The sequence below is a fragment of the Nothoprocta perdicaria genome, unplaced genomic scaffold (assembly GCF_003342845.1).
Source record: "Nothoprocta perdicaria isolate Ctin4 unplaced genomic scaffold, notPer1 scaffold_148, whole genome shotgun sequence".
Lineage (NCBI taxonomy): Eukaryota > Metazoa > Chordata > Aves > Tinamiformes > Tinamidae > Nothoprocta > Nothoprocta perdicaria.
Window position 1 is genome coordinate 498,379 of NW_020454627.1, and position 22,576 is coordinate 520,954.

The 22,576-nt window shown below is 39.8% G+C and overlaps 2 protein-coding genes across 3 annotated transcripts; one reads left to right on the forward strand and one right to left on the reverse strand.

Annotated features, from left to right (window-relative positions):
- Positions 1-7,887: 7,887 nt before the first annotated feature.
- On the reverse strand, positions 7,888-17,106 carry ABHD13 (abhydrolase domain containing 13). Of its 2 annotated transcripts, XM_026034568.1 has the most exons (3): positions 17,082-17,106; positions 15,860-15,895; positions 7,888-10,713 (listed from the first exon to the last, which is right to left on the reverse strand). In XM_026034568.1, the coding sequence occupies exon 3, from the start codon at positions 10,676-10,678 to the stop codon at positions 9,665-9,667; it is 1,014 nt and encodes a 337-aa protein (XP_025890353.1). In that variant the 5' UTR covers positions 10,679-10,713; positions 15,860-15,895; positions 17,082-17,106; the 3' UTR covers positions 7,888-9,664. The 2 variants fall into 2 exon arrangements, with proteins under 2 accessions (XP_025890353.1, XP_025890354.1); XM_026034569.1 differs by lacking the exons at positions 15,860-15,895; positions 17,082-17,106 and adding an exon at positions 13,981-14,196.
- Positions 17,107-17,556: 450 nt separating this feature from the next.
- On the forward strand, positions 17,557-20,856 carry LIG4 (DNA ligase 4). The gene is made up of 2 exons (XM_026034570.1): positions 17,557-17,597; positions 18,051-20,856. The coding sequence occupies exon 2, from the start codon at positions 18,067-18,069 to the stop codon at positions 20,809-20,811; it is 2,745 nt and encodes a 914-aa protein (XP_025890355.1). The 5' UTR covers positions 17,557-17,597; positions 18,051-18,066; the 3' UTR covers positions 20,812-20,856.
- Positions 20,857-22,576: the final 1,720 nt, after the last annotated feature.

Sequence of the window (22,576 nt, forward strand, 5' to 3'; positions counted from 1 at the left end):
TTCACCAAGGCYTGAGTGGGTTAGATGAGCAGGCAGTAAAATGGATTGAGAATCATCTGAATGGCAAAACTCAGAGAGTTATGACCAGTGGCATGGAGTCTAGGTGGAGACCTGTAGCTAGCTGTGTCCCCTAGGGGTCAGTACTGGGTCCAGCCTTGTTCAATTTACACATCAATGACCTGGATGAAAGGACAGAGCRCCCTTGTATCATGACAAGTTAGGTCATGATACAAAACTGACAGAAACGTTGGATACACTAGAAGGCGGTGCTGCCATTCAGAGGGACCTAGACAGGCTGGAGAGTTGAGCAGAGAGAAAACTCAGGACGTTCAACAAAGGCAAGTGTAGGATCCTGTATCAAACGAGCAATAACTCCRGCAGTTAGGGACTAACCTAACTGCCTTTCCTGTGGGAAAGGAGCYCTGTAGAGAAAGATCTGGGAGCCCTGGTGGACAACAAGTTGACCAGCAGTGTGCCCTTGTTGCTCAAAAAGGCCAATGGTATCTTGAGGTACATTACAGAGCATTGGCCAGTAGCTTGAGGGTGGTGATTCTCTCTCTCTCTACTCAGCCCTAGTTGAGGCCACATCTGGATTATTGTGTCCAGTTCTGGSATTTCCAGTACAASAGCGACATGGAGCTACATGAGAAAGTCCAACWTAGGGCTACAAAGAGGATTAGGCGACTGGAGTACCTCTTTTATGATGAAAGACTGAGAGAATTGGGCCTATTTGGCTTCAAAAGGACCGAGAGGGCAATCTTATTTGTATAAATAGGCATTTTAAGRGAGGGTGTCAAGAGGTGGTGGCCCATTGAGAGGACAAGAGGCAGTGCACAAACAGGAAYACAGGAAGATTGATCTGAATGAGTAAAACTTCATTGCGAGGATGACAGAATAAAGGAAGAGGTTAAGAGAGCTTCCAGAGTCTCCTTCTTTGCAGGTATTCAAAACCTGCCTGGACATGATCCTATGTAACACATTCATCCTGATTGAGTATGGGGTCGTACTAGATGAACTCCAGAGATCCCTTCCAACATCAACCATTCCATGAGGACTTTTTTATTAAGATATGGTGAAAGGACCAAGGATTGTTGAGTTGAGATCTTGCATTCACTGATGTGAAATGGTGACGACTCCTGATGAACATAAGCTGTCAGTGGAACACTGTTGTTGAAATATAAATGTAATAAATATTTATATATATGATGAAGATTAAGGAAAAAAAGAGAGCTAATAACAACCGAGCTTTAGTATTAACAAGACCATTACTTAATACTGCATACAGTTATAATGGCCAAAACCTAAGAGCAAAAAGAGTTCAGAAAAATAAATCATAATGGATTTACAAATTCTAAAGAATCACAGAACAGTAATTGGTTTGTGATTAGCAGCCCATTTATACAGGTCACCTTTCTCAAAATGCTTTAGCAGGTTATGCCATATCATTGTTTTAATGCCAAGCACATATATTTTATGCTACATGTACACAGTAAAATCTTAAGGTGATAAGTAGCCATCTCAAGACAGTTCAAGCAGCTTTTTCCCAACTACTCCTACAGAAAAAAAAAATGCTACTACATTAAACAGAAATATAGTCCTAGGTATCTGTATCTGGAAATAAAGAAGGATAGACCCTTCCAGCAATGTTATTCTGGAAATATGATCCATTTTGCATGCATAATACAGCTGATCCATGCACATACAATAAACCCAATTATGTAATGCTGCCTTAATCCAGAGAATGGACTGAATCCGTCAGGTAAACAGAGTGAGTACTACTGCCTTAGCACAAGCAACTATGGAATCTCTTTAATTTAGTCAAGGAAAACTATTTAAAAATGGTTTGATCAGTCTAAATATTTTACTTAGTTGAGCCTAATTTTAAGGGTGTTGAAAGTGGAAGTATCAGCTAGGTAAAACTCAAATCAAGAAAGAAAAAGTACTTTACCAGCAAAGATTGCTTGCTGGTCTGCAAGTAGATTTATCATTTCTGTTATGCAGAATATATGCTTATATGCTCAAGATGTGCCCTGCRACTCTGCAAGTTTGTGAAACATCAAGACATCTGCGGGGAACCGAAGCAGAGATAGTAAACGATCACACAGGAAGTCTGTGGTCGAACCAGAAACTGAACTCTTGATTTCCTGAAATCCAGTCCAGTGTTTTAACCACAAAAGCATTTTATTTGAGGGGGAGGAAAATCCCATAATGAAGTTTAACGAACAAGAGAAGCAGAAGACTTAAATAAGCAGATCTGAATAAAAACCCAACTCACTGAAGAAATATAAAAGTTTATTTGAAAACAAATGCTGTTTTCAAAAGATCAGATTGAGCAGATGCTGCAACACAGAGACGCTGGTCAGTGTCAACAGCCATGCTAGAAGTGCATCTCCAACAGCAAAGATCTGAATTACCAACTGAGTGCTCACAAGCTTCTCAAGTTGCCACAAAATGGAACTGTTTCCTGTTACTATTACAAAAAGAAAGAAGCCATAATCACAGAATCACAGAATCTTAAAGGTTGGAASGGTCCTCTAGGGATCTARTCCAACCCTCCTGCTCAAGCAGGCACACCTAGAGCATGTGGCACAGGGTGGCGTTTTGAAGATCTCCAGAGAAGAAGACTCCACAGCCTCCCTGGGCAGCCTGTTCCAGTGCTCCATCACCCTCACAGGAAAGAAGTTCTTCCTCACCTGGAGATGGAACTTCCTGTGTTTCACCTTGCACCCATTACCCCTTGCCCTATCACTGGCCACCACTGAGAAAATAACAACTTGGCCCACTATACAAGACAGCAAAGAATAAATAGAAGCAACTAACATTATATGGTGGGGGAAGAGAAGATGGAGATAAGTTTAACATTACTTAAAAAACCATTCCAACATAGCCAAATAATGCTACTTACCTAAAAGCATCTAGTATCTATGATTTTATTAAAGCTGTCTTCAGCAACAGCTCTCTGAGAACAGCAAGCTTGGATCCAAACCTGGAATGCGCACACTTACCTAAAACAAACATACAGCAGTCTTGCAACTATCATTAAATATTTTTTACAATGTGGCTATCACAGTGCTGTCAAAGAGAATTGGAAATGGCACAGGAAGGAAAAAAAAATCATAGGTTTGTCTCAAAGTATGTAGCAGAACCAACAAGAATTACATATAAGGGAGAAAACACAAAATACAAATATCACAGAAGCTTAATGACAAAACCAACCCTGATCAGAGAATCACAATGGTTAAGGTTGGAAGGGACCTCTAGAGATCATCTAGTCCAACCTTCCTGTTCTAGCAGAGACACCTAGAGCTTGTGGCACAGCAATGATGTTGATATTACAGCCATTCCTTCTTACTGCCTTGAACACCAAAAGAAAGGTGCTCCATGCTCAGATGGCCGGAGCTCGCTGCGCTTGGGTTCTCCCCAGCAGCAYGAGCTCCTGCACTTCAGCTCTCCAGCACCACGCACAGACAGGTGGCAAAACAAGCAAGGAACCATGGCCATTCCTGGGGGAGTGCTCACTGCTGCAGCTGCTACACACTGAATCCTTGTACTTTCACACTACTGAACTCATTACTTAAGATCAGTAAAGATGTACTCAAAATTCTTGTGAGTGAAATCAAGCACTGCCACGTGTTAAACAGGCCTGCCTTTAAGATGCGTCATCTGTGACCGAAAGGAAGATTACTGTTTCTCAGGAGATTAAAAAAAAAAAAAAAAAAAAAAAAAAAAAAAGGCCCTGCTTCCATCCAAACTGAAGCCTAACAGGTTAAAGCAACCAAATTAAGGTTTTCTAGTATATTTTCAGAAAACAATCTGTATTTTTTTCTTAAAATAGGTATCTTCTATCTGTGTAGGTAGATATGGAATCTCAGTAATAGGTCTAAAATTAAGCCGCAAGATATAAAGCTTTGAACTAGGTAAGTCTAGGTTAGAAACTAGTAAATGACCGATGACCTCTGACTATCACTACCAACTCAAACATGACAGTCCCAGCAGCACAATAATAAACACATAATTAGCACATCATAAACTTTTAAATTGTTCTTCTGCTGTTGCTGAGAGAAGGAAGAACCTAACCATTAATAAATACAGCAAGATTCAGGTTGCAAAGCTTTTTAAGTGACTTACCCACTGAGAATAAAACCATATAGACATTTAAGATCTTTGGAATAAATRATTTTTGTTTAGCCAATGCTTTCCCAGAACTTTACCTGCCTGTACTTGATSTTATCATACACAGGAAGCCCCTTGTGTTTGGTTTAGGTTTCCTTTATAGCATTTTAGTTTTGATATCCCCATGTCTWTTATCTATTTCTCTCATATATATATATATGTATTTTTTTTAAGCAGTATTGCAAATTCTGAAAAAAAAATCCAATATGGTGTGCACCTTGCTATAAAGATCTGCACATATTTGCTAAAAAGAGGAAAGTAACAGAATACTTAAAACACATGACTTCATAAGGCATTCCAGGACAAACATGCATGATGAAGCCCAGCTGCCTATCACTTTTCAGAAAAAACAAAGGAAACTGCTGGATTTGCTGGAATAGATTGCTCAGATAAGATTTAGTGACACAGCTACCAAGTCAGATAACTTGCTGTTTATTCAAGGGTATCATAAATATTAACTACCCACATCCAAGTTGCTCCTTTACTTTCACTGTTTCAGAAATACCAGAGGCTTCCTCTGAGCACTACATTTCTTAGGTGTTAGGTTATATTACTAGAGGACCTGCAGCTCAAGACAGTCACATACTTCRCAATTTCTGAAAAGGCAGCAATAGATCCTTATCTGTGATAGATCCTTATCTGCATTTCACACAACTGGCTGTATCTGTGAAGAGAATTTAAGTTTAGTTACGCATTTCTCTGTAATCCAGAGAAATTTGCTTCAGCTTGAGCATCCCAGTGCAGCAGCTATACGAAATACCTAACTACACACAGGCTAGAGTGCCATTAGAGCATTAAAAGTGGTATTTAAAATATTTTCACCAGTACGAAGTAAAACTAAAACTAGTCAAAATAAAATAAAATAAAATAAAATAAAATAAAATAAAATAAAATTTCAATTGAAGTGACACAATATTCAGATCACCTCTTAGTCCTCAACAACATTAGAAAGCAGCAGAGACTACTGGATATCAGTTTTACTCTTAATGCTTCCAGAAAGCAAGGACACATGATAAAGCTTAGAAATGAATATTTGTCAATTAGCTTTTTTCCTACTGTAATAGCATTTCAACTCCACATCTAACAATGCAGATGTTTCTATGCACACAGGTTTTACAACTGCAAAATCATATCTTAAAAATCAGTCGTTTAACATACAAAGGTATTCCTACACTCATACTGAAGAGAGGTCACAAATTTGAATAAGACATTAATATCACTTTTATTGTATCAATTTATTGCATATTGTACATAAAAATATAAAAGTGGGGTTTTTAAAATTAATTTTATTGTAAAATCCAGGCTAGAATGAGAATGTAACATTCTACCACACTTGGCACACATCCGGTAACACTTACRCTTTGTCTACAAAACTTACGAGTTCAGAATACTTCATATGCTATCTTTGCTTAAAACATTAAGAAAAAAAATCAAGTAAAACCCTTGCATTATTTACTCAGTGTCTGTTTCTGAATTCAAAACATCAGCATTATTTAGATTTTGAACACACTTTCTCTCCTTCTACTACAGTGGGTTCTACTCTAAATTACACAAGGACAATGGTGATACTAGTCCTAATGGGAAATGCCAGGTTGATCCTACATCATGCAGGAGACACTGATTTTATATTTGGCAGAAGTGCTGCTGGGTAAATCATCTCTCATTTACAAAAATAAAAATGGACTTTTCAATAATTATGAAGTACAAATGGAGGTATGCCTGTATCTTTTTGCTAAGAGAAGAGACCATACCTTAGAATTTCACTTCAGCCTTGCACTCCCCACCATGAACATCCCAAGGTGACACAAACGATTAGCTAGGAGATGCTGATATGCATATTTCATATAAATAGCTAATCATCCTTCAACTGAGAGACTGATCTCAGGCTATCAGAGGGATTTGTGCTGCATTTCTAATGTTACCTGAGAAATGGACATGTGGGTAGCTATACATATATTTTTTTTTAAATCGGAAAAATATAGCTTATCTCTATATTTCACAGTTCAGAAGCAYATACTGGGAATGTAAACTTGGATTAGTAGAAAGTCTCAAGTATTTCCACTAATTAAAACCAGACATGTCTTACACTGGATGATTCCTTATAAGGACTCTATTGCTACAACTGTGCTAGTTCAATTCCCTTTTTTTTTTTTTTAAACTTAAAAGTTCCTCTTTTATAAAAGAAAGGCAGTTTCCACATAGAACATATTTAAGCCAAAAGGAGACTTTCTTACAAAACTGTGAAATAAACTCAACTCCCCTTCCCAGACCAGACTAGAAATCAAYAGAAACATCTGGAAAACTTCTATACATCAATGGAGAACCAGTATGGGAAAAATCATTAAACGGCATTAAGTGAAATGAGTGCAACAAGAATTTAAAGTTACTAATACTATGGTTCCTGCAAAATACTGTTTGGTAACAGCTTTGGCACTAGATAACTATGGGTTGCCAATACACATAAGGTAAAATAAAACCACGTCTTGACTCGTCAGCTGTAAAGGGTCAGAAACAASTTTCTTGCTCCTCCTTCCTTCCCCATCACTTAAAAGGAAAAGATCATATTTACAGCAATGGAATATTTACATAAGATAATTATTAATGTTTTCTTTCTCTTTTCTTTCAGGGCATTTCAAGGCCTGAGCAATGAAAGATAGAATGACAGGCATTCATCCATAAGGACGTGTTCAACCCRTTTAAAACAAACAAAAAAGTCAGTATATAGAAGGCAAAGGAAACCACATTAAGTTGAGTATGACGGTTGTCTTTTCATATCTGCTATTTGCAAAGTTTCATCTTCACGTCTTGCAGCAACTACAGTGAGAAGATAGAGCTTGATAACCCAAACCACTGTTTAAGACTACTCCTAAAGCACACTGTATCTAGGGTGCCATCATCTAATACCACACATTAGACACGACCTTGGCAACTGTGGCCCCCCCATAAGAGGGTCTTGTTCACACATGCAAGCACCCGTAAAGCTTCACAACTGACACAGAACAGGAAGATAGCAGCATGTTCTGGGCTAGCAGTGGTTTGAGGGGTGTTTTGGTCCTTTTTGGCTGATCTGAGGCAAGGGGAAGGGAAAGAGAAGCAGCCCTTTGTTGCTTTGGAAATTTACACTTTATGAGGAACATCATGATAGTTAATATAAGTTTTGACTTCTGAAATAGCTGTTTACTTTATCTGCATTCAGTCTTCAACAAGCAATGTAGGCCATTGGCTTTATCAAGTTATTTTTAGAAAAGCAGTATCAGAGCAGCCCAGCTCTTTTTCACTCTCTCTCTCCATCTATCCATCTACCTTAATTCTAAAATACTGCAAAGCAGCTGGAAAAAAAAATTACAAATAAAAAGAACCTCATGCTGTGGTTTCAGTGTTACTCCACAGAAAAAAAAATGCTGCAGTTTAACCATCCTTTTTGTTACATAAACAAGTGTTCCCAAAGAAAATACACAGAAAACCAAATACCATACCAGGTACCACTGGATTGCTGTGGAGATAGCTCTAGTTTGACATAAACTTTCAAAACCATACTATGTTCAAGATTTTAGCTATCCATGCAGGCCTATAGCTTTTTCAAGTCAACTCTAAACTACCTTTAACAGTGGTATGACACAGGATACTTACCTTAGAAATCAGCAACATGTAAAGTATTTTGTCTCTTTGTTCTGAGAAAGGATGGCTGCATTTAAGCTTTTCTTTTTCTCCTAATAAAGATGCACCTCCCTAGCTACTGTTTGCTGACAACTACTACCCAATAGGTCCATGACACCTGTAATTCCATAYAGTACCTGGAGGCATAATCATTAAAGCACCAGTTCAAAAGAGTGATTTTAGTCAGTGATAGAAGTTAAGTACGTGCTTAAAATACTTCTGTCCATTGGGAAACTGATTAATATATGCCAAGATACTTTTCTACAACAGGAAACTGTAGTAGATTTTTTTTTTTTTTCAAATAAATCAATTTGAAGAATTTGTAGTGACTTGAAGGAAGTTTTTTTTACATTTATGTTTCTTCCCATAAAAATCTATTTTGCATAGGTAAACTATCAACTGCAGGAAATGAGCAACTAGGTCTGCTGGAGATTTATACAGCCACACAGTCCAGCACAAACAGAGCTAATAACACATAATGCTGTTACGATATCTTAGGAAAAGAATCCTTAAAATCTGAAAAACAAGACAACATTTAGTCAGAATCAAGTTCTTATAAATTAAATATTGGTAGTAATAAAATGGTGCAATGTCAGCTTCAAATTCTCAGTACAGCTAAAGAAAACTAACACTTCCATTAATGCTTAAGCCATTTTCAGAATATGCAACAGCACTGTAAAAGATATTTTAAAATATTTTTWAAAATTGTCTGGTTTACMCAACCTAACTTAGGTCTGCTAATTTATGCACTGCTCATTTTTATTGTCCTCTCGATAGCAACTGTACACATAAAATCATGTGATCATTTATAATTATTTGGATTTTCTTCTTCTGGAGGATAAATAAAGGGCACAAATCCTTAAAGGTATAAACTTAAMAAAAACATTTCAAATATATACGTCTTTACCTTATACCATACTCCCTTGTACTGCTTTGCCCACTCTCGTTGCCCTCTTTGCCTTGGAAATCCTACCTCTAATGCACGAGCAGACTGCTACCAACAGAAGGGCTGCCAAGAAGTCAACAAAGGAGAGCTTGAGCAAAAAACAGCTCTGAAAGTGAGCCTGCACATCTCCCTTTGAAGGCTACTTTTTGATGAAAAATGCCTGGGAACACGCAGCACTTGCTCTGCATAGACACATAAATGAAAACAGGGAAAATAGCTTTTCCTTTTCACTTGCAATTTGCTTCCTATATGTATATGTATGTAAACACATATATAAGCATATACTTAAATACATAACTATATAATAGTAACAAACCAAGGATGGTATGCCTATAAGTACACTACTGTTAATGTTATTTCATATTGCTTAGCACATTAAAGCCTCCCAATCTTTGCATATTAAATGTAAAGAAATAAGACAGTACCTCATGCATGGCAGACTTGAAAGAAATTCTAAGAAAAACAAGAAAACCCTGTGCCAGCCGTGATTGTCTGGAAAGCTTGCACATAGCAGCAATGAATACTGAAGAGCCTGGCGTTGCTCTAACTAATGCATTCTGTACTACTGTTGTAACAATTTTTTTTCTTTTTTTTTTTCTTTAATAGCATCCATTGTACATATCAAACAAATGGAAGATATGGACAAAGATATCAAAAAAGTATGCGAAAGACATATAGAATGGTTCATTTACAATGCTGCAAATGTAAAAGTTGTGTGGAACATCTTGGTAAAGCATTAGACCTTTCCRATTTTAATTTCATTCTTTAGGCAAGTACAGACATGATATACATGTAAAAATGGACATTCTTTTACCACTTTTCACAAATCAATGTACAGTGCATGTATTTCCCTCCCCCCATGGAAAAAAAAAAGAAAAAGTGTATCAGTTATATTATTGTTACATTAGATGATGTTTTTGCCATTTCTTCAGGGGAGTGGCTCTTTATTACTTCTTTGATGAACTGTTCAAGTGCAGTGAAGTACCCTTGGCACTGCCACGTGTCATTATGAGTCCCATCAGGAAAAATTGCCAATCTCTTAGTCCGAGCTGGGGATAATTCATAAAGTTGCTTCATCATAACTGGTGGAATTAACTGGTCAGACAGCCCAGAGATGAAGAGCGAAGGCATTCTGCACTGAGAGATTTTTCTGTAGGACAGAAACTTATTTTTGTAGCACCACAGAGGAAGGTATCTCATTGGAAAGAAAGMGAACAAAGTGCTGGCCATATGCGGGATGCTAAGGAAGGTGTTCTCCACCATGATGGCAGAAATCCTATGGGAATTTTCCGAAGCTAAGTGAACAGCTACTGCTCCCCCCAAGGAACGGCCAAAGAGAAAGATTTTTGTTTTATCCAGATCAGACCTAGTCATGACATAGTCTAAGACAGCCTCCGAATCTAAGTACAAACCTTCTTCGCTTGCTTCTCCTTCACTTTTTCCATACCCTCTATAATCAACAAGGAGTAAGTTTACCTTCAGGTTTACCAGCATTAACAAAGCATTTGGCAACCTGTGGCCAATGTTGCCTGCATTCCCATGAAAGTAAATGATGGTTGGCGAGTATGCTGCATTGTCCCCTGTGTATCTCAGCAGAATAAGATTAAGAAGAACTCCATCTTTGGTTCTGATGAAGATGTTCTCATGTGGTATACCAGTGGGCATAGGAACATAAAGGCGTGATGAAGACGGCTGTTCAGGAAAGTAGAGCAGTACATCCTGGAATTTATATAATATACCCGCTATTGATACAAATATTAATATAAGTAGCATAATGCCTCCGTACAAGTGAAAAGTTACTATCAATGGTAAAAGAGAAATACGGCAGAGACCCCAAGACCAGGAAGCCAAAGCTAGTAGCCATCTTTCAACAAAGGTCCAAAGCATCCATGACTTTTCCATTGTAGTAGTCAGTGATCTTTTACTCCAAGTAAATCCTGTAGAAAAACCCAAACATATATGTATAAATAGAGGGGAAAAAAAAAAGGAAAAAAAGAAAAGATTTAGGCATTCAGACTTCTAGAAAGAAAAAAAAAATCAATGATTTATTCTATAAAACGCATATAAAACAATCTTAAGAAAAAGGCTTTAGAACTCCTCAGTCTCATTAACATTGTTTCAATATTTAATACACATCAGTAGCACTTTATATCCGTTGACTGGCACCAGAACTTCTGCATGAAGACATCCGTGCCGACCAGCAGAGCAACCATAGAGACCACGATACCATCAACTTGTCACAACTCTAACGGATACTAAGGATGCACATCCTCTTGCAACCAGGCTAGGCCAGCAAGACACACAGGGTCAGCTACCACGTAGTAACTGTATTTTTCAGTATCTTGATCAACTAAGATGATAACGTCAAACAAAACAGTGAAAGAAATGCAACCACCATAGTAATATGCATTGCACTTTATAATTGTTACATGTGTYTTCATTCTGATTTGATAGCTTTTTATCAGTTTTAATCAAACCGTATTACCTTTTGCTGTATGATCTTGTTATTAGAAGAGAGCATTGGACAGTCAGCCAATTACATTATCCTCTGATCAATAAAATGAACTACTGAAATGTTCAAATATGAAAACAGACTCCTGACCCGAAAAAACAGATGTACATAGCATAAGACGAGCGTAGTGACAGTCAACAGTAATTGACTACATCTTTTCAGCCCTAACAGATATACAAGGCTCCCAGCACACACAATCTCCCACACTTATTTACTGCTGGAAATAGGGCAGTACAGAGACCAGCAAGAACTGCCAAACCTACATGAGAATTACAGTAACTCRGAGTTGGTGCAGAGCTGAAAAAGCAAGTTGCCAGAGGCAAAACCCAGGTTGATCAGTACAGAAGCGCTCCAGCTGTCTCCAAGGTCACATTGCAGACAATAATTACAGTTCAGACACAGTCTGAGATCATAGAATCATAGAATGCTTAAGGTTGGAAGGGACCTCAGAGGTCTAGTCCAACCCCCCTGCTCAAGCAGGGTCACCTAGAGCACGTGGCACAGGGCTGCATCCAAGCAGGTTTKRAAGATCTCCAAAGAAGCAGACTCCACAACCTCTCTGGGCAGCCTGTTCCAGGGCTCTGTCACCCTCACTGTCAAAAAGTGTTTCCTTAAGTTCCTGGGGAACTTTTGGTGCCTCAGCTTGTGGCCRTTTCCTCTAGTCCTATCGCTGGCCACCACTGAAAAGAGGCCGCCCCCTCCTCCTCACTGCCTCCCTTGAGGTATTTATASACACTRATCAGGTTCCCCCTCAGCCTTCTCTTCTCCAGGCTGAAGAGGCCCAGCTCCCTCAGCCTTTGGTGCAGCCTCCTTGGAAAGATGCAGTGCAGCAGGATGCTAAATTAACTCCAAAGGAGCCTGACATGTCTCAACATGTTCAAGTGCTGTGTGGTTTGGTTTGGGTGTTTGCTATGAGTCACACAGCTCCAACCAAATAACACTGYAGGGTTTGAGTGGGTATATGGAATAACACTACCAGGGGAGGCTGCAACTACACCAGTCACTTTGGCACAACTGAGCGATCCAGTGTCTCTATTCACAGCCTCTTCCCTCTCCAAATACGACAAAGAAACACTGCCAGCTCTGCGAAAGACTTCAGACAGACTAATATATAGGTCAGCAAAAAGTATGTCAGCCACACCTTTACATTCAGTATTATTAGTATTCAGATTTAGCATTAATCAAATGCCAAGTGAAATTAAGCTTTTGTACAGTGCATCTATTCCCAATACAAAAATTCTGGTAGAATATGAAGCAGTCTAGATTGGAGTTATCCTCACTCTGTTTTCTCATATTCTTTATTTACAAGTTCACATTCAAAATGCATATGTAAGTTGAAAAGGTATTGTCTATATGGAAATGTAATTATTGTGCTCCATTTCCCTAGCAAGTCGCAAAGATCAARTACTTGATTTGTAGAAGAAATTCTTAATGAAATTGACAATTCCTGCATTGAATCTAAAGGCTGTAAAAGGAACAGCAAAACTGATAACGATACAGTAAAAACATTCTCCTTATCTGTGACATGAAATTTTACCGAATTTCTTACAAAATGAAAGTTGCCAAAATACTWGTGCGATAAGACATTCACTACAGAGGAACATACTCCTAAGAATCATTTTTAAAAAACAAAAGTGGCAAATTCTTAAGATGATTTTATTTTTTTTGAATGCCTACCACATAAACACCAAGGACTGTTATTTGTAGGCTGATACTCCACAACTGATTTTATAAGCCATGGAAGTTTCACTTTTCCACAGCTCCCTAATTTCAGTAAGATATTTAAAACTACCGAAGTGCTATGCTAGTCTGTGATACTACTGCTGTAAATTTGATTACTGATATTTTACATATACAAGTCTTTTGCTATCAGAGCTGCAAAGCCAATGAATGTTGTTGTTAAAACTAAGTAAAGTTACAAAAACAAAGCATCCTGATCCTAAAACTAGAGCTCAGCATGGCCAGCTTTTGCTTAGTGGCAGTGCTTCTTTCAGTATGCAGGTAGTGAAGCAATGGAAAGTAAAATTAGGGCATCTGTAGAGCAAATTCAACTTTTTGCTATTAAAAAGAAACCCCTCCCAATAACATTAAAAGGCAGMTTTTGGGAGAAAGCACAAACAAACCTGTAGTTTGTGTGTTCAATATGGTAAGTGGCATGGAGAATAAACTATACAAACACAATCTTTTCAGTTAGACAAGCCTGACTACCTCACRCTAATGACCAGCTACATGACTACTGAAGTGCTTTACACAGCTGTGTGGAACTCTGCTAACTCCCTTACCAGGCTTGAATCAGGTGATAACTGTTAATTCAGATTTTCCTGAAAGCTTTGCTAGCTGGAGAGCCAAGATACAAGTTTCTCCTAGGTTCCTGCCTCCTTCCAATACTATTTGAAAGACCATAAGCATAGAAAATGATGTTTCATCGTACAGGCACAGAGGCCTGAAAGACTTTAAACTAASGCAACGCAAACTCACTTCCAAGAATGCTGCACACTGTGATTTCTGTGCAGTTCAAAAACGTTTGAGGCCTTGCAAAAGTACCTGATTTGACCTGCAGAGTAGAAGATGATACAAGCAGAACCAGACTTTGCCGTAAGAAAAAAACCTAACTTGAGCAAGTGGCAACTCGCCACCTGGTCTCAATATGCTTTTTTTTTTTTTTTTTCTCCTCCCTCTCTCTCTTGCTTACCTCTTAAGTTTTGGAAGATACTTTAAAAACTTGAGCAAGTTAGGTTGGCAACTCGCTGAGTTATAAGGTATTTTTTAGAACCTCAACACTTCTTGAAGTTCATGAGTGCTCAGCATACTGTAAGACAAAAAGAAAACCTTTTATTTCTGGTTGCACTTCTCCTTACTGTTGGGCTGGTGAGAATGCTATACATATTGCCCGAAATATACTAAATATTACCAACCTAAGAGTTTATATAGATGATATTTCAGGTAGTTTTTCAGTACCTGCTTTAATTCAACACAGTTTTTAATGCCTTATGGAGAGCACCTGCTACAGTTCTCCTATTGGATTAGGTTTCTCCAGACCTCCTCTTCAGATCTCCCAGATAAAACATCAACTACTTGGAAAGGTTTCTTACTTAAAGCCTGTTGCACTATATTTCAAGTAATTGCCCTAATTTCTGCTATGATAAGGTCTTCCTATGTGAAAATGCTATTCCCCATTTTACAGAATACACAGTATTTGATAAATGTAAACTATTTAAACTGGTATTTGATTAAACTGACCAAAATAGAGGCTATCATGACAAGCTTAAGGTTGCTTGTCTGTTTTTAAACTTGCTGTCATGGAAGTCAGTAGGGGAGATAAGCATGGAACCATCAACAACAGAATGACATAGTCTCGTCTGCCAGATATTTTCCTAGACAACTGATAGAAAATCCAAGACTAAGAARCTTAACCTTAGTATTTCCAATACAACATTTATCTGTTTTCAAACTTGCAATTTATTTTCAGTTTTCTTAGACTATACGGAACCAATTCCTCTGTCTTTGCTCTCAGGTCATGTTCTTTGCTTTCAGATCATGTTTTCTTGGGTGCAAAAATCATCAGATCCCTTTCCTCTGGAATCTGCTTCACATTTCCTTCTTTCCCTCCTGAAAGGTACTATGAAGTCTTGAGCAGCCAGTCTTTCTCACGTAGATGAGAGAAGGGGGAAGAAAAAAAAAATCTTGAAAGGCTTTTCAGAATTGCATCACAAAAGCTGGCTTTTGTGAATGCTGGTGGTTCTCTCAAGGTAAGTTTTTAAAGTATCTTCCAAAACTTAAGAGGTAAGCAAGAGAGAGAGGGAGGAGAAAAAAAAAAAAAAAAAAAAAAAGCATATTGAGACCAGGTTCCAAAATCAAGATATCCAAGATATCCATTGGCATATAAAACAAAACAAAAAAAACACACTATGTGACACATGTCAACATTATGCCACCCATATCCTGTTAAGACTTAATTGAAAGGAAGACTTAACCACAGTGCTACTCTGATAAGACAAATCCATTTGCTTTAAAGCCCATTAGAGACCCCTTTAGTTTACACAGCTACAGAGCAGCCCCAAGTTGCCTCTCAGGATGGAGAAAAAAAAAATAGGTAAAAATCTGACTGTGATGCGTCTCAATCAAAACTTAGTCACCTTTTTACCCTACTGGGATGAATACATCCATTTCTATTTATCTACCCATTCTGAATCCAGAAGTCATGAATTACTGACACAGACAAATGACACAGACGTGCTACAGATCCCACTTCTAAATAACACTGATTGTGTAAGTCAATCATAACAACACAAATCCTGAGAGCAATTATAATACGAAAATGTCTTGATTTTTAAGATTTATCTGCTGTGCTTTATTCTTAAATAGCTAAGATCATCCACAACTGAGGATTTTAAAAATCTAACTGAAAACAAGACTAAAGGGTTCCTGTGAGCAGTTTTTACTTATTTTGAATGGAAATCAGAATTACTTTTATATTTGCCACTACTTAGGTATGTATTTCCAGGTTTCATCTATTCTTTTAGCACAAAAACTGCTATTTTCACATACTAACCACRTTATAAGGCATTTACCTTTGGAGGTGATGACTTCTCATGCTTCATCTCTGCCTGAAAGAAAATTGCATTTGGGAACTTTGAGTAAAACTGCTTTTTAACGTTAGACACATAATAAGTGAAGGTAAGCAGTAACTTGAAAGAAAATTAAGAACTGCTAACAGCCAGTGAACCGAGAAGCTACACAGCTGCTTTGCTTATGAAGCCACACGTGTCACCTTGCTCTGATGCTCTTCCTGTCAAGCTCAACTCTTGGACAAACAGTCAGGTAAACTTGAAAACATCATCTTACAGTTAAATTCTAAGTTGCGAGATCGATGCTGAAGGGTGCTCTATGATTATACCACACAGTGCATATGTAGTCTCCAACAGTCCAGTTATGGGAGACTGACACAGGCTACTCAAAGATAACTTTTAGACATAATGTTAGTAGCTGTAAAGACAGCGCTAAGAAGAATATTCAGACATTTAATGGCTGCTCTCTTTGCACAGAGTTCTACAAAAGTTAGCCTTTATATTCTGCCACTGCAAAGCGGCATTTCATTAGGGATTCAAAATGAAAACAAACCAAACTTTGTTCAAATACCTAAAGAGCCTACAGGTTTAGAGAGGACAAGAAACCTACACTTCTGCAGTACTAAAATATTTCAAGAAAACTCACATAAAACAGCAGAGTGGCTGCTCCTAAGGGAAAAAAAGAACTAGATCAAAAAATTCCCAGGCATGAGGGTTCAATATTTTTGGAAAGCAGAAAACATTCCTTTCTTACTTATTCTGATCTGCATCAGTGGTGCAGGTTCACAAGTTTTTTCTGCTTTTTTTTTTTTTTTTTAATCTCCCACTACACTTTCCCTTCCATTGCTGACAAGCCCCAGAGAACTCTACCAGCACCCCACAAGTTATGACAGCACTGAAAACAAAAACAAACAAAAACCCAAAGGCAACGGGACAACGGCCACAGCCGAGGTTTCACCTTCTGGACAAAACGGTCCCCTACAAGCCGCCACTTCTCAAACGCCCGGAGTTATTCCCACCGACACCTAAGAGCAGCGCTCCTCCTCCGGCCGTTTGTAACCCCACTATTACTGGAGGCAGTTGAGCATACAGGAGGCCACGGCCCGTGTCCCAGAGCGGCTCCCCGCGCAGCGGAGACCAAGGCGAGCGGCTCCGGGGGCCACTCGCGCCAGCTGCCGCCGCCCCGGCCGGCCCCGCTCCCTGCCGCCCGCCCCGCCCGCCTCACCCGCCTCATGGTCCCGCGCGGTCGCCGCTGCTCCCGGAGGCGCCGCCTCGACCCCGGCCGCTCCCGGCCCGCGGCTCCAACCGCCGCGGCTCCGGCTCCGCCCCCGTGCCCCGGCCCGACGTCACCGCCGCTTCCGCGTCCGGGGTGAGGAGGCGGCGCGCGCTCCCTCGCGGCCGGACCACACCGCAGTGAGGCGGGGGGGTGCACTGCGGGCACTACCACCCCGAGCCCCTCCCCACCCCGCTACAAGCGGCCCCGCGCCCGCGGGAGCAGTCGCCACCCGCCTCCTGCACGGGCAGCCACTGCGCAGGCGCGCGGCGCCCGTAGCCGCCGTTCTGCCCCCACTCMCCCCCCCTCACGGACGGATCCACTGCGGTGCGGGGGAGGAGCGCGGGCGGCGGCGTCACCGCGTGGCTCCTCCCGGCCCAGGGAGCAGCGGGGGAGGGCGGAGGAGCCCGGCCGCGGCGGCCGCCGTGGCCGCCGTGAGCGCAGCCTCTGCCGGCACCGCTCGCGCGGGTGAGTCTCGTCTCACGGTGGTCGTTTCCCCCTCCGTACCCCCACCCGCGCCCGGTCGTTCCGTCCTCCCGCCGAGGGGAGGGAGCGCCCGTGAGCGCGTGCCCCCCGCCGCGTCTCCGTGGCAACGCCGTAACGGTCGCGGGGGCGCTAGGGCCGAGGGAGCAACGGCCGCACCGGGAGCACGGGGGCGCCCGGCCCGGCCCCACAGGGCAGGGGGGTCCAGGYCGGCGCGGGCCCGCTCCAGCCCCCCGCGTCTAGCGCTCCCTGCGGCTGCCGCGGGGGGTCTTACCTGGGTGTCCATTTCTGTCACCATCAGCCAAGTGCAAAACTGTCCACTGGGGACCCCTCAGAAACGACTAACTCCAGGAAACTAGCGAGGGGGTTCTCGAGGTAGGATAACGTGCCGCCCTTTTGTTCCTCTTCAAAAATCCACGTGTATCTCATTGTTCGTAGTGCAAAGTGAACCCTGATGGCTTCTACACCTGCTTCACAGCCTTCTGCTAAGAAAACTGTAGCCTCTCAGGTGCCATTTGCGGATCTGTGCTGTACTCTGGAGCGAATGCAGACGTGTAAATCTCGGCCGGAGAAGACCAAGTATTTCAAGGATTTCCTGGATTCCTGGAGGAGATTCCACGATGCTCTTCATCAAAAGGAGAAAGATGTCACTGATTCTTTTTACCCAGCAATGCGACTTATTCTTCCGCAGTTGGAAAGAGAAAGGATGGCTTATGGGATTAAAGAAACCATGCTTGCAAAGCTCTATATTGAATTGCTTAATTTGCCCAAAGATGGAAAAGATGCTGCAAAGCTTTTAAATTACAGAACACCTGCTGGCTCACGTGGAGACGCTGGAGATTTTGCAATGATTGCTTACTTTGTCTTAAAACCTAGGTGCCCAAAACAAGGTAGACTGACAATAGAGCAGGTCAATGAACTCTTAGATGCAATAGCTAATAATAATGCTGCCAAAAACAAGGGTCTATTAAAGAAAAGTCTCCTTCAGTTAATTACTCAGAGCTCAGCACTGGAACAAAAATGGCTTATCCGGATGATTATAAAGGATCTGAAACTTGGTGTTAGTCAACAAACCATATTTTCCATTTTTCATCCTGATGCTGCTGAATTACACAATGTCACAACCGATTTGGAAAAAGTCTGCAGAGAACTGCATGATCCAACTGTCTCACTTAGTGATGTCTCCATCATGTTATTTTCTGCCTTTAAACCAATGCTTGCTGCTATCGCTGATGTCCAGCAAATTGAGAAACAAATGAATAATCAGAAATTCTACATAGAAACTAAACTGGATGGTGAGCGTATGCAGATGCACAAAGATGGAGATGTATACAAATATTTTTCCCGAAATGGGTTTGACTACACTCAGCAGTTTGGTGCTTCACCCCTTGAAGGTTCATTAACTCCATTTATTCATAAAGTATTTAAAAGCAGCGTGCAAAATTGCATTCTTGATGGTGAAATGATGGCTTACAATCCTGAGACTCAAACGTTCATGCAAAAAGGAAACAAATTTGATATAAAAAGAATGGTGGAGGAATCTGACCTGCAGACCTGCTACTGTGTATTTGATGTATTAATGGTTAACAACCAGAAGTTGGGCCATGAAACACTAAGCAAAAGGTATGAAATCTTGAGTGACSTATTTACCCCAGTAGCAGGCAGAATACATGCTGTACATAAAACAMGTGCCAGAACAAGAAAAGAAGTAATCGATGCTTTAAATGAAGCGATAGATAACAGAGAGGAAGGAATTATGGTGAAAGATCCCATGTCCACTTACAAGCCTGACAAACGTGGGGAAGGCTGGCTAAAAATCAAGCCGGAATATGTCAGCGGGTTGATGGATGAGCTAGACCTCCTGATCATTGGCGGGTACTGGGGAAAGGGCTCGCGCGGTGGAATGATGTCTCACTTTCTGTGCGCTGTTGCGGAGACTCCACCTCCAAATGAAAAACCTAGTGTTTTCCACTCTATTTGCCGCATCGGCTCTGGTTATACTATGAAGGAATTGTATGATCTAGGTTTGAAACTGGCTAAACACTGGAAGCCCTATCRTAGGAAGGACCCTCCGTGCAACATTTTGTGTGGAACTGAAAAACCTGAAGTGTACATTGAACCTTGTAACTCTGTAATAGTTCAGGTTAAGGCTGCTGAGATTGTCGACAGTGATATGTATAAAACTGACTGTACATTGAGATTCCCCCGAATTGAGAGAATAAGAGAGGACAAGGAATGGTATGAATGTATGACTTCAGATATGCTAGAGCATCTYAGAAGCAAAGCAGAAGGGAAACTGGCCTCTAAACACCTTCATATAGATGATGATGATGATGAGCCTCAAGAGAAGAAAAAGAAAACCATACCAAAGGTGAAAAAGATAATTGGAATAGCTGAGCAGTTTAAAGCCCCTGATCTTTCTAATATAAACAAGGTTTCAAATGTATTTGAAGATGTTGAGTTTTGTGTTATGACAGGAACGGTAAAACACTCGAAGTCCGAGTTGGAAAGCAGAATAGCTGAATTTGGTGGCAGTGTGGTACAGAACCCTGGACCAGACACCTACTGTGTCATTGTAGGAACAGAGAATGTCCGAGTGAAAAACATCATTGCTTCCAACAGATACGATGTGGTCAAGGCAGAGTGGCTCCTCCAGTGTTTTCAAACCAAAATGCTCGTACCTTGGCAGCCTGCCTTTATGATTCACATGTGTCCTGACACAAAGGAACATTTTGCTCGTGCATATGATTGTTACGGAGACAGCTACACAGTGGATGCAGATGTTGCACAACTGAAGGAAGTGTTCTCAAGGATGGAAGATAAKAAGAAGATGATGCCTTTGGATGTGATTGCTGAATTAGAAGAACGTTATTCATGGAACAGCTGCCAACTCAGTATATTCAGAGGAAACACTATTTATGTGGACTGTTATGCTGTTGTTAATGAGCCCAGAACAAAAATCCATGGAACAAGACTATCAATTAGAGCYTTGGAGCTCCGATTTTATGGTGCARGAGTAGTCCCTCGCTTAGAAGAGGGCGTGTCCCATGTCCTTATAGGAGAAGATCACTCCCGGGTAAAAGAGATTAAAGCTCTGAGGAGAACATTTGCTAAAAAGTTTAAAATTGTCTCTGAGCTGTGGGTAACTGACTCAGTAGAAGAAGCACTACCAAAGAATGAAAATCAATACCTGATTTGAAGTAGTTTTTAAGCTGGAAGCAAACAGCAACAACAAAATCATTCTTGTTGACATGATTAGACTTGGAAATTAGGTAGTCATGTTGAGTTTTCTAATCTTTTGATAGTTGTTTAAAGAATGATGTTGTGTTGTTGGAAATAGGAGAAGGCTGTTATTTGCACTGTTGTGGAAGGAAGYGGGTGCTATTTTATGTTGGGGTGGGGTAAAAATAAGACAACCTAAGCCTTTTTCTTCAGAAACACATCTAAGAAGATATGTGTTCTTTTCGTAAGAGAATTCCTAGTCAATAAATTACATTTTAGGGAAATTCTTCTATTTAACATATTGTTTATCTATAACTGTAATCCATGTTGTTGTAGTAGTAGTTTTTCTGTGCGTATTCTGTATACTACAGAATTTGTTAATTTATAAACCTCTGGATTGTTTTAATTTGTTTAGATTGATTTTAACACTGAGTCTCCACACAGTCTGAGTAGTGCTCTGGTTTTAGGATATTGCCTTAATGCTATATTTCCTTGTATAAAAAACACTGTAAAATAGAATCGAAACATCTAAATTTAATCATAAATGAAATAATGTTTACCTGTGTAGTTGTAAAATACAAATCAATTGCATTAAAGCTCTTATGACTTCTTCTCTCCGTTACAGTTAAAGTCAAATCATCAGTATTACAGACTTTAAATATAAAAAATAGCTTTATCTTTATAAAATTGTRTCATAAGCTCTTTCAGGAATCTGTGAAACTGAAATGACTGTTCAATTAAAAATAAATACTAAATAAAATATGTATATTTTATAAAATATGTGCCTGGTGTGTTGTTTTAGTGAGAAGTAACTGTTTAAAAATGAAACACACAGTTTCTGATTGTACTCCATGAAAAAACTTATGCATTAACTTTGAGGGAAGAAACAGTTTTCTTAAATGAGTTTTGGTTAAAGAAATCAATGCAGGTTTTGAATAAAACTGCTTGTGGCCTCATCAGATAGAACCAGGTTTGGCTGACCTGTTTATTCAGTGTTTTTTCTTTGTGGTAGTTTTGTATAAAAATGATCAGGAAATGTTATATGAGAGGCTGATCTGAAGGACATTTATGCTTATCTCTTATAGTTACTATAAGAATTAGGAGCTCCCATACTTTTCAAAACGTTGTAAAAGATGATGCCYAACCACTTTTCTTAACTTACCATATGCAGAATGTGCATTCCTTGTTTTTCTACACTTAAAATAATAAATACAGGCAAAAAAAGCAGTATTTTTTTTCTCCAGTAATTTCAGTAGAAAGCTGCTATATGTAAAATATACTTGCAACACTTTTACATGACAGAGATTATTAAGACTAAGTTGCTAGACCTCTTTGTGATTTATAAATAGAAATTGAGAAAAGTTTGCCTTTATACCCATGCAGATTTCTCTTAAACAGATTTTAGTAAAATATTATTTTAAATATTTAAGTGATCCTGACTAGGAAGGTTAAGGGACAGCAAAAAGTCTCTTGTAAAGTCAAATCAAATACAAAAGTGTAGAGGAAGTTACAGGCATGATGCCTCAGCATGGATATGAGCCAAGGTTTGTAGAGAGAGGTAAGAGCTGACAATTTGTAGGGTTGTGGACAAATAGAGGGCTTGTGTGTCTCCCAGACTGTCTTTCCAGTTGTCTAGATACTACTTTGACATATAAAATAACTTTATAATATAATAATCTTTTCTTATTAAAAGGGGAAGTTGGAATCAAAAATGTTGAAGGATTAACCTGGTTCCAGAGGAC